Consider the following 13,383-nt stretch of genomic DNA (forward strand, 5'->3'; position numbering starts at 1 on the left):
GGTACAGTGCTGGTCTGGGGAGGCTCAGGTGATGGTCAGGGGGTACATTGCTGGTCTGGGGGTGCTCAGGTGATGGTCAGGGGGTACATTGCTGGTCTGGAGATGCTCAGGTGATGGTCAGGGGTACAGTGCTGGTCTGGGGGTGCTCAGGTGATGGTCAGGGGGTACAGTGCTGGTCTGGGGATGCTCAGGTGATGGTCAGGGGGTACATTGCTGGTCTGGGGATGCTCAGGTGATGGTCAGGGGGTACAGTGCTGGTCTGGGGATGCTCAGGTGATGGTCAGGGGGTACAGTGCTGGTCTGGGGATGCTCAGGTGATGGTCAGGGGGTACAGTGGTGTTCTGGGGATGCTCAGGTGATGGTCAGGGGGTACAGTGCTGGTCTGGGGACGCTCAGGTGATGGTCAGGGGGTACATTGCTGGTCTGGAGATGCTCAGGTGATGGTCAGGGGGTACAGTGCTGGTCTGGGGATGGTCAGGTGATGGTCAGGGGGTACAGTGGTGGTCTGGGGAGGCTCAGGTGATGGTCAGGGGGTACAATACTGGTCTGGAGATGCTCAGGTGATGGTCAGGGGGTACAGTGCTGGTCTGGGGATGCTCAGGTGATGCTCAGGTGATGGTCAGGGGGTACAGTGCTGGTCTGGGGGTGCTCAGGTGATGGTCAGGGGGTACAGTGCTGGTCTGGGGATGCTCAGGTGATGGTCAGGGGGTACATTGCTGGTCTGGGGATGCTCAGGTGATGGTCAGGGGGTACAGTGCTGGTCTGGGGATGCTCAGGTGACGGTCAGGTGGTACAGTGCTGGTCTGGGGATGCTCAGGTGATGGTCAGGGGGTACATTGCTGGTCTGGGGATGCTCAGGTGATGGTCAGGGGGTACAGTGCTGGTCTGGGGATGCTCAGGTGATGGTCAGGGGGTACAGTGCTGGTCTGGGGATGCTCAGGTGATGGTCAGGGGGTACATTGCTGGTCTGGGGATGCTCAGGTGATGGTCAGGGGGTACATTGCTGGTCTGGGGATGGTCAGGTGATGGTCAGGGGGTACAGTGCTGGTCTGGGGAGGCTCAGGTGATGGTCAGGGGGTACAGTGCTGGTCTGGGGATGCTCAGGTGATGGTCAGGGGGTACATTGCTGGTCTGGGGATGGTCAGGTGATGGTCAGGGGGTACAGTGCTGGTCTGGGGATGCTCAGGTGATGGTCAGGGGGTACATTGCTGGTCTGGGGGTGCTCAGGTGATGGTCAGGGGGTACAGTGCTGGTCTGGGGATGCTCAGGTGATGGTCAGGGGGTACAGTGCTGGTCTGGGGACGCTCAGATGATGGTCAGGGGGTACAGTGCTGGTCTGGGGACGCTCAGGTGATGGTCAGGGGGTACATTGCTGGTCTGGGGATGCTCAGGTGATGGTCAGGGGGTACAGTGGTGTTCTGGGGACGCTCAGGTGATGGTGAGCAGCTCCCCCTCCCTCCAGGCTTGGCCCCCCATTCCTCGGCCTGCCATTGGCTGCTGGCTGCCACACACCTCCGTTCTCCGTGATTGGCAGGCGGTGCCCGGGCCTGGTGTGTGCGGGAGGAGGTACCAGCTCTCCTCCGTGTAGCAGCGTGCATTGGGTGGGCAGCTCTCCGGTATCTCGGCTGCAGCTGTCACTCACCCTCCATCCTCCCCTGTAACCCCGGAGCGGGGGCAGCTCTGCAGCTAGAGACCCCCGACCCCACAGCCCCCCACACACAGCCCCTCATACACAGCCCCCGACCCCACAGCCCCCCACACACAGCCCCTCTGCGGGTATATGGACAGGAGCTCCCTGCTGCGCCTCATCCAGGGGCAGGTAAGACATGGAGGAGGAGAGAGACTGCACCTGAGAGAGAGAGAGAGAGCGAGAGAGAGAGAGACTGCACCTACTGAGAGAGAGAGACTGCACCTACTGAGAGAGAGAGACTGCACCTACTGAGAGAGAGAGAGAGAGACTGCACCTACTGAGAGAGAGAGAGAGAGAGAGAGAGAGAGAGACTGCACCTACTGAGAGAGAGAGAGAGACTGCACCTACTGAGAGAGAGAGAGAGAGACTGCACCTACTGAGAGAGAGAGAGAGACTGCACCTACTGAGAGAGAGAGAGAGAGAGAGACTGCACCTACTGAGAGAGAGAGAGAGAGAGAGACTGCACCTACTGAGAGAGAGAGAGAGAGAGAGACTGCACCTACTGAGAGAGAGAGAGAGAGAGAGAGACTGCACCTACTGAGTGTATGAGAGAGACTGCACCTACTGAGTGTATGAGAGAGAGAGACTGCACCTACTGAGTGTATGAGAGAGAGACTGCACCTACTGAGTGTATGAGGGAGAGAGACTGCACCTACTGAGTGTATGAGGGAGAGAGACTGCACCTACTGAGTGTATGAGAGAGAGAGAGACTGCACCTACTGAGTGTATGAGAGAGAGAGACTGCACCTACTGAGAGAGAGAGAGAGAGAGACTGCACCTACTGAGAGAGAGAGAGAGAGAGAGACTGCACCTACTGAGTGTATGAGAGAGACTGCACCTACTGAGTGTATGAGAGAGACTGCACCTACTGAGTGTATGAGAGAGACTGCACCTACTGAGTGTATGAGGGAGAGAGACTGCACCTACTGAGTGTATGAGGGAGAGAGACTGCACCTACTGAGTGTATGAGGGAGAGAGACTGCACCTACTGAGTGTATGAGGGAGAGAGACTGCACCTACTGAGTGTATGAGGGAGAGAGACTGCACCTACTGAGTGTATGAGAGAGAGAGACTGCACCTACTGAGTGTATGAGAGAGAGAGAGACTGCACCTACTGAGTGTATAAGAGAGAGAGACTGCACCTACTGAGTGTATGAGAGAGAGAGACTGCACCTACTGAGTGTATGAGAGAGAGAGACTGCACCTACTGAGTGTATGAGAGAGAGAGAGACTGCACCTACTGAGTGTATGAGAGAGAGAGAGAGAGAGAGAGAGACTGCACCTACTGAGTGTATGAGAGAGAGAGACTGCACCTACTGAGTGTATGAGAGAGAGAGAGAGAGAAAGAGAGAGACTGCACCTACTGAGAGAGAGAGACTGCACCTGAGAGAGAGAGAGAGAGAGAGAGAGAGAGAGAGACTGCACCTACTGAGAGAGAGAGAGACTGCACCTACTGAGTGTATGAGAGAGAGAGAGACTGCACCTACTGAGTGTATGAGAGATAGAGAGACTGCACCTACTGAGTGTATGAGAGAGAGAGAGAGAGAGAGAGACTGCACCTACTGAGTGTATGAGAGAGAGAGAGACTGCACCTACTGAGTGTATGAGAGAGAGAGAGACTGCACCTACTGAGTGTATGAGAGAGAGAGAGAGAGAGAGAGAGAGACTGCACCTACTGAGTGTATGAGAGAGAGAGACTGCACCTACTGAGTGTATGAGAGAGAGAGAGAGAGAAAGAGAGAGACTGCACCTACTGAGAGAGAGAGAGACTGCACCTACTGAGTGTATGAGAGAGAGAGAGACTGCACCTACTGAGTGTATGAGAGAGAGAGAGAGAGAGAGAGAGACTGCACCTACTGAGTGTATGAGAAAGAGAGAGAGACTGCACCTACTGAGTGTATGAGAGAGAGACTACACCTACTGAGTGTATGAGAGAGAGAGACTGCACCTACTGAGTGTATGAGAGAGAGAGACTACACCTACTGAGTGTATGAGAGAGAGAGACTGCACCTACTGAGTGTATGAGAGAGAGAGAGACTGCACCTACTGAGTGTATGAGAGAGAGAGAGACTGCACCTACTGAGTGTATGAGAGAGAGAGAGACTGCACCTACTGAGTGTATGAGAGAGAGAGAGACTGCACCTACTGAGTGTATGAGAGAGAGAGAGAGACTGCACCTACTGAGTGTATGAGAGAGAGAGAGAGAGAGACTGCACCTACTGAGTGTATGAGAGAGAGAGAGAGAGACTGCACCTACTGAGTGTATGAGAGAGAGAGAGAGACTGCACCTCCTGAGTGTATGAGAGAGAGAGAGACTGCACCTACTGAGTGTATGAGAGAGAGAGAGACTGCACCTACTGAGTGTATGAGAGAGAGAGAGAGAGAGACTGCACCTACTGAGTGTATGAGAGAGAGAGAGACTGCACCTACTGAGTGTATGAGAGAGAGAGAGACTGCACCTACTGAGTGTATGAGAGAGAGAGACTGCACCTACTGAGTGTATGAGAGAGAGACTGCACCTACTGAGTGTATGAGAAAGAGAGAGAGACTGCACCTACTGAGTGTATGAGAGAGAGACTACACCTACTGAGAGAGAGAGAGACTGCACCTACTGAGTGTATGAGAGAGAGAGAGACTGCACCTACTGAGTGTATGAGAGAGAGACTGCACCTACTGAGTGTATGAGAGAGAGACTGCACCTACTGAGTGTATGAGAAAGAGAGAGAGACTGCACCTACTGAGTGTATGAGAGAGAGACTACACCTACTGAGAGAGAGAGAGACTGCACCTACTGAGTGTATGAGAGAGAGAGAGACTGCACCTACTGAGTGTATGAGAGAGAGAGACTGCACCTACTGAGTGTATGAGAGAGAGAGAGACTGCACCTACTGAGTGTATGAGAGAGAGAGACTGCACCTACTGAGTGTATGAGAGAGAGAGACTGCACCTACTGAGTGTATGAGAGAGAGAGACTGCACCTACTGAGTGTATGAGAGAGAGAGACTGCACCTACTGAGTGTATGAGAGAGAGAGACTGCACCTACTGAGTGTATGAGAGAGAGAGACTGCACCTACTGAGTGTATGAGAGAGACTGCACCTACTGAGTGTATGAGAGAGAGAGACTGCACCTACTGAGTGTATGAGAGAGAGAGAGACTGCACCTACTGAGTGTATGAGAGAGAGAGAGACTGCACCTACTGAGTGTATGAGAGAGAGACTGCACCTACTGAGTGTATGAGAGAGAGAGAGAGACTGCACCTACTGAGTGTATGAGAGAGAGAGAGAGACTGCACTTACTGAGTGTATGAGAGAGAGAGACTGCACCTACTGAGTGTATGAGAGAGAGAGACTGCACCTACTGAGAGAGAGAGACTGCACCTACTGAGTGTATGAGAGAGAGAGAGAGAGACTGCACCTACTGAGAGAGAGAGAGACTACACCTACTGAGAGAGAGAGAGACTACACCTACTGAGAGAGAGAGAGACTGCACCTACTGAGTGTATGAGAGAGAGAGACTGCACCTACTGAGTGTATGAGAGAGAGAGAGAGTGCACCTACTGAGTGTATGAGAGAGAGAGACTGCACCTACTGAGTGTATGAGAGAGAGAGACTGCACCTACTGAGTGTATGAGAGAGAGAGACTGCACCTACTGAGTGTATGAGAGAGAGAGAGACTGCACCTACTGAGTGTATGAGAGAGAGAGACTGCACCTACTGAGTGTATGAGAGAGAGACTGCACCTACTGAGTGTATGAGAGAGAGAGACTGCACCTACTGAGTGTATGAGAGAGAGAGACTGCACCTATTGAGTGTATGAGAGAGAGAGACTGCACCTACTGAGTGTATGAGAGAGAGAGAGACTGCACCTACTGAGTGTATGAGAGAGAGAGAGAGACTGCACCTACTGAGTGTATGAGAGAGAGACTGCACCTACTGAGTGTATGAGAGAGAGAGAGACTGCACCTACTGAGTGTATGAGAGAGAGAGAGACTGCACCTACTGAGTGTATGAGAGAGACTGCACCTATTGAGTGTATGAGAGAGAGAGAGAGACTGCACCTACTGAGTGTATGAGAGAGAGAGAGAGAGACTGCACCTACTGAGTGTATGAGAGAGAGAGAGAGACTGCACCTACTGAGTGTATGAGAGAGAGAGAGAGAGACTGCACCTACTGAGTGTATGAGAGAGAGAGAGAGACTGCACCTACTGAGTGTATGAGAGAGAGAGAGACTGCACCTACTGAGTGTATGAGTGAGAGAGAGAGACTGCACCTACTGAGTGTATGAGTGAGAGAGAGACTGCACCTACTGAGTGTATGAGTGAGAGAGAGACTGCACCTACTGAGTGAATGAGAGAGAGAGAGACTGCACCTACTGAGTGTATGAGAGAGAGAGAGACTGTACCTACTGAGTGTATGAGAGAGAGAGAGACTGCACCTACTGAGTGTATGAGAGAGAGACTGCACCTACTGAGTGTATGAGTGAGAGAGAGAGACTACATCTACTGAGTGTATGAGAGAGAGAGACTGCACCTACTGAGTGTATGAGAGAGAGAGAGACTGCACCTACTGAGTGTATGAGAGAGAGAGACTGCACCTACTGAGTGTATGAGAGAGAGAGACTGCACCTACTGAGAGAGAGAGAGACTACACCTACTGAGAGAGAGAGAGACTACACCTACTGAGAGAGAGAGAGACTGCACCTACTGAGTGTATGAGAGAGAGAGACTGCACCTACTGAGTGTATGAGAGAGAGAGAGACTGCACCTACTGAGTGTATGAGAGAGAGAGACTGCACCTACTGAGTGTATGAGAGAGAGAGAGAGACTACATCTACTGAGTGTATGAGTGAGAGAGACTGCACCTACTGAGTGTATGAGTGAGAGAGACTGCACCTACTGAGTGTATGAGAGAGAGAGACTGCACCTACTGAGTGTATGAGAGAGAGAGACTACATCTACTGAGTGTATGAGTGAGAGAGAGAGACTACATCTACTGAGTGTATGAGTGAGAGAGAGAGACTACACCTACTGAGTGTATGAGAGAGAGACTGCACCTACTGAGTGTATGAGAGAGAGACTGCACCTACTGAGTGTATGAGAGAGAGAGAGACTGCACCTACTGAGTGTATGAGAGAGAGAGAGAGACTGCACCTACTGAGTGTATGAGAGAGAGAGACTGCACCTACTGAGTGTATGAGAGAGAGAGACTACATCTACTGAGTGTATGAGAGAGAGAGAGACTGCACCTACTGAGTGTATGAGTGAGAGAGAGAGACTGCACCTACTGAGTGTATGAGTGAGAGAGAGACTGCACCTACTGAGTGTATGAGTGAGAGAGAGACTGCACCTACTGAGTGAATGAGAGAGAGAGAGACTGCACCTACTGAGTGTATGAGAGAGAGAGAGACTGTACCTACTGAGTGTATGAGAGAGAGAGAGACTGCACCTACTGAGTGTATGAGAGAGAGACTGCACCTACTGAGTGTATGAGTGAGAGAGAGAGACTACATCTACTGAGTGTATGAGAGAGAGAGACTGCACCTACTGAGTGTATGAGAGAGAGAGAGACTGCACCTACTGAGTGTATGAGAGAGAGAGACTGCACCTACTGAGTGTATGAGAGAGAGAGACTGCACCTACTGAGAGAGAGAGAGACTACACCTACTGAGAGAGAGAGAGACTACACCTACTGAGAGAGAGAGAGACTGCACCTACTGAGTGTATGAGAGAGAGAGACTGCACCTACTGAGTGTATGAGAGAGAGAGAGACTGCACCTACTGAGTGTATGAGAGAGAGAGACTGCACCTACTGAGTGTATGAGAGAGAGAGAGAGACTACATCTACTGAGTGTATGAGTGAGAGAGACTGCACCTACTGAGTGTATGAGTGAGAGAGACTGCACCTACTGAGTGTATGAGAGAGAGAGACTGCACCTACTGAGTGTATGAGAGAGAGAGAGACTACATCTACTGAGTGTATGAGTGAGAGAGAGAGACTACATCTACTGAGTGTATGAGTGAGAGAGAGAGACTGCACCTACTGAGTGTATGAGAGAGAGACTGCACCTACTGAGTGTATGAGAGAGAGACTGCACCTACTGAGTGTATGAGAGAGAGAGAGACTGCACCTACTGAGTGTATGAGAGAGAGAGAGACTGCACCTACTGAGTGTATGAGAGAGAGAGAGACTGCACCTACTAAGTGTATGAGAGAGAGACTGCACCTACTGAGTGTATGAGTGAGAGAGAGAGACTACATCTACTGAGTGTATGAGTGAGAGAGACTGCACCTACTGAGTGTATGAGTGAGAGAGACTGCACCTACTGAGTGTATGAGAGAGAGAGACTGCACCTACTGAGTGTATGAGAGAGAGAGACTGCACCTACTGAGTGTATGAGAGAGAGAGACTGCACCTACTGAGTGTATGAGAGAGACTGCACCTACTGAGTGTATGAGAGAGAGAGACTGCACCTACTGAGTGTATGAGAGAGAGAGACTGCACCTACTGAGTGTATGAGAGAGAGAGAGTGAGACTGCACCTACTGAGCGTATGAGAGGTTCAGGAGAGTATATGTTGCACTGCCTGTAATGGACAGAGGAGATGTGATGTTTTAGAGAGGAGGAGAGAGACTGCTATGGATGTGACAGCTGAGAGGTGACAGAGGAGAGAGATGTGGGCGCCGTATAATCTACTACTATGTATTACTGATGAGATGTCAGAGAGAACAGAGAGACATGAGACATAGAGCTAAGGTCAATCAAGGACAATATTTTATATATTTTCACTATTTCTTTTCCTGAATTATCTGGTTTTATAAGAAATTGTAGCAGTGGGAAAGTCCATGACCAATAATATACCATGTGCTGATCAATACTTACATCATCAATCTCATTAACAAGGAGGTCTGATGGATTTTATTAGTAATGATTTACAAGACTATAACTACTATAATACTGCCCCCTATGTACAGGAATATAACTACTATAATACTGCCCCCTATGTACAAGAATATAACTACTATAATACTGCCCCCTATGTACAGGAATATAACTACTATAATACTGCCCCCTTTGTACAAGAATATAACTACTATAATACTGCCCCCTATGTACAGGAATATAACTACTATAATACTGCCCCCTATGTACAGGAATATAACTACTATAATACTGCCCCCTATGTACAAGAATATAACTACTGTAATACTACCCCCTATGTACAGGAATATAACTACTATAATACTGCCCCCTATGTACAGGAATATAACTACTATAATACTGCCCCCTATGTACAAGAATATAACTACTATAATACTGCCCCTATGTACAGGAATATAACTACTATAATACTGCCCCCTATGTACAGGAATATAATTACTATAATACTGCCCCCTATGTACAGGAATATAATTACTATAATACTGCCCCCTATGTACAGGAATATAACTACTATAATACTGCCCCCTATGTACAAGAATATAACTACTATAATACTGCCCCCTATGAACAAGAATATAACTACTATAATACTGCCCCCTATGTACAAGAATATAACTACTATAATACTGCCCCCTATGTACAAGAATATAACTACTATAATACTGCCCCCTATGTACAAGAATATAACTGCTATAATACTGCCCCCTATGTACAAGAATATAACTACTATAATACTGCCCCCTATGTACAAGAATATAACTACTATAATACTGCCCCCTATGTACAAGAATATAACTACTATAATACTGCCCCCTATGTACAAGAATATAACTACTATAATACTGCCCCCTATGTACAGGGATATAACTACTATAATACTGCCCCCTATGTACAAGAATATAACTACTATAATACTGCCCCCTATGTACAAGAATATAACTACTATAATACTGCTTCCTATGTACAGGAATATAACTACTATAATACTGCCCCCTATGTACAGGAATATAACTACTATAATACTGCCCCCTATGTACAGGAATATAACTACTATAATACTGCCCCCTATGTACAAGAATATAACTACTATAATACTGACCCTATGTACAAGAATATAACTACTATAGTACTGCCCCCTATGTACAGGAATATAACTACTATAATACTGCTTCCTATGTACAGGAATATAACTACTATAATACTGCCCCCTATGTACAAGAATATGACTACTATAATACTGCCCCCTATGTACAGGAATATAACTACTATAATACTGCCCCCTATGTACAAGAATATAACTACTATACTACTGACCCCAATGTACAGGAATATAACTACTATAATACTGCCCCCTATGTACAAGAATATAACTACTATAATACTGCCCCCTATGTACAAGAATATAACTACTATAATACTGCCCCCTATGTACAAGAATATAACTACTATAATACTGCCCCCTATGTACAAGAATATAACTACTATAATACTGCCCCCTATGTACAAGAATATAACTACTATAATACTGCCCCCTATGTACAAGAATATGACGACTATAATACTGCCCCCTATGTACAGGAATATGACTACTATAATACTGCCCCCTATGTACAAGAAAATGACTACTATAATACTGCCCCCTATGTACAGGAATATAACTACTATAATACTGCCCCCTATGTACAGGAATATAACTACTATAATACTGCCCCCTATGTACAATAATATAACTACTATAATACTGCCCCCTATGTACAATAATATAACTACTATAATACTGCCTCCTATGTACAAGAATATAACTACTATAATACTGCCCCCTATGTACAATAATATAACTACTATAATACTGCCCCCTATGTACAAGAATATAACTACTATAATACTGCTTCCTATGTACAGGAATATAACTGCTATAATACTGCCCCCTATGTACAGGAATATAACTACTATAATACTGCCCCTATGTTCAGGAATATAACTACTATAATACTGCCCCCTATGTACAGGAATATAACTACTATAATACTGCCCCCTATGTACAGGAATATAACTACTATAATACTGTCCCCTATGTACAGGAATATAACTACTATAATACTGTCCCCTATGTACAAGAATATAACTACTATAATACTGACCCTATGTACAAGAATATAACTACTATAATACTGCTCCCTATGTACAAGAATATAACTACTATAATACTGCCCCTATGTACAGGAATATAACTACTATAATACTGCTTCCTATGTACAGGAATATTACTACTATAATACTGCCCCCTATGTACAGGAATATAACTACTATAATACTGCCCCCTATGTACAGGAATATAACTACTATAATACTGCCCCCTATGTACAGGAATATAACTACTATAATACTGCCCCCATGTACAAGAATATAACTACTATAATACTGCTTCCTATGTACAGGAATATAACTACTATAATACTGCCCCCTATGTACATGAATATAACTGCTATAATACTGCCCCCTATGTACAAGAATATAACTACTATAATACTGCTTCCTATGTACAGGAATATAACTACTATAATACTGCCCCCTATGTACAAGAATATAACTACTATAATACTGCTTCCTATGTACAGGAATATAACTGCTATAATACTGCCCCCTATGTACAGGAATATAACTACTATAATACTGCCCCTATGTTCAGGAATATAACTACTATAATACTGCCCCCTATGTACAGGAATATAACTACTATAATACTGCCCCCTATGTACAGGAATATAACTACTATAATACTGTCCCCTATGTACAGGAATATAACTACTATAATACTGTCCCCTATGTACAAGAATATAACTACTATAATACTGACCCTATGTACAAGAATATAACTACTATAATACTGCTCCCTATGTACAAGAATATAACTACTATAATACTGCCCCTATGTACAGGAATATAACTACTATAATACTGCTTCCTATGTACAGGAATATTACTACTATAATACTGCCCCCTATGTACAGGAATATAACTACTATAATACTGCCCCCTATGTACAGGAATATAACTACTATAATACTGCCCCCTATGTACAGGAATATAACTACTATAATACTGCCCCCATGTACAAGAATATAACTACTATAATACTGCTTCCTATGTACAGGAATATAACTACTATAATACTGCCCCCTATGTACATGAATATAACTGCTATAATACTGCCCCCTATGTACAAGAATATAACTACTATAATACTGCTTCCTATGTACAGGAATATAACTACTATAATACTGCCCCCTATGTACAAGAATATAACTACTATAATACTGCTTCCTATGTACAGGAATATAACTGCTATAATACTGCCCCCTATGTACAGGAATATAACTACTATAATACTGCCCCTATGTTCAGGAATATAACTACTATAATACTGCCCCCTATGTACAGGAATATAACTACTATAATACTGCCCCCTATGTACAGGAATATAACTACTATAATACTGTCCCCTATGTACAGGAATATAACTACTATAATACTGTCCCCTATGTACAAGAATATAACTACTATAATACTGACCCTATGTACAAGAATATAACTACTATAATACTGCTCCCTATGTACAAGAATATAACTACTATAATACTGCCCCTATGTACAGGAATATAACTACTATAATACTGCTTCCTATGTACAGGAATATTACTACTATAATACTGCCCCCTATGTACAGGAATATAACTACTATAATACTGCCCCCTATGTACAGGAATATAACTACTATAATACTGCCCCCTATGTACAGGAATATAACTACTATAATACTGCCCCCATGTACAAGAATATAACTACTATAATACTGCTTCCTATGTACAGGAATATAACTACTATAATACTGCCCCCTATGTACATGAATATAACTGCTATAATACTGCCCCCTATGTACAAGAATATAACTACTATAATACTGCTTCCTATGTACAGGAATATAACTACTATAATACTGCCCCCTATGTACAAGAATTTATATTCAGGACATGTGGGTAGATGCAGGTGGGACTGTGATAAAACCAGCTGAGGGTCATGTAGTGAAATGTTCTGTGTGTGGGCGACTTGTGATATGAAAATAAACCTAATTATTGAGGCAATAGAATTATTAAGAGAAAACAAGGACAGACGCTGTGCAGAAAGCAAGCAGCGTGCATGGCACATACCACATATCCTGTATATACTACACCACACAGGAGACACATCCTGTATATACTACACCACACAGGAGACACATCCTCTATATACTACACCACACAGGAGACGCATCCTCTATATACTACACCACACAGGAGACACATCCTCTATATACTACACCACACCGGAGACACATCCTCTATATACTACACCACACAGGACACATCCTCTATATACTACACCACACAGGAGACACATCCTCTATATACTACACCACACAGGAGACGCCTCCTCTATATACTACACCACACAGGAGACGCCTCCTCTATATACTACACCACACCGGAGACGCATCCTCTATACACTACACCACACAGGAGACGCATCCTCTATATACTACACCACACAGGAGACACATCCTCTATATACTACACCACACAGGAGACACATCCTCTATATACTACACCACACAGGAGACACATCCTCTATATACTACACCATACAGGAGACACATCCTCTATATACTACACCACACAGGAGACACATCCTCTATATACTTTACCACACAGGAGACA

General features: G+C 45.3%; 2 protein-coding genes across 3 annotated transcripts in view; one reads left to right on the forward strand and one right to left on the reverse strand.

The window, feature by feature from the left end:
* WDR90 (WD repeat domain 90) overlaps positions 1-13,383 on the reverse strand; it is a 716,604-nt gene that overhangs the window by 51,834 nt on the left and 651,387 nt on the right. The gene's annotated exons all lie outside the window — the stretch shown is intronic.
* LOC140074673 (rhomboid-related protein 1-like) overlaps positions 1,548-13,383 on the forward strand; it is a 39,216-nt gene continuing 27,380 nt past the window's right edge. Inside the window, exon 1 of the mRNA XM_072119739.1 lies at positions 1,548-1,819. Coding sequence (XP_071975840.1) covers positions 1,781-1,819 — 39 coding nt within the window. The 5' untranslated portion in view covers positions 1,548-1,780. The remainder of the gene's footprint in view (positions 1,820-13,383) is intronic.

The sequence above is a fragment of the Engystomops pustulosus genome, chromosome 8, assembly GCF_040894005.1.
Source record: "Engystomops pustulosus chromosome 8, aEngPut4.maternal, whole genome shotgun sequence".
Lineage (NCBI taxonomy): Eukaryota > Metazoa > Chordata > Amphibia > Anura > Leptodactylidae > Engystomops > Engystomops pustulosus.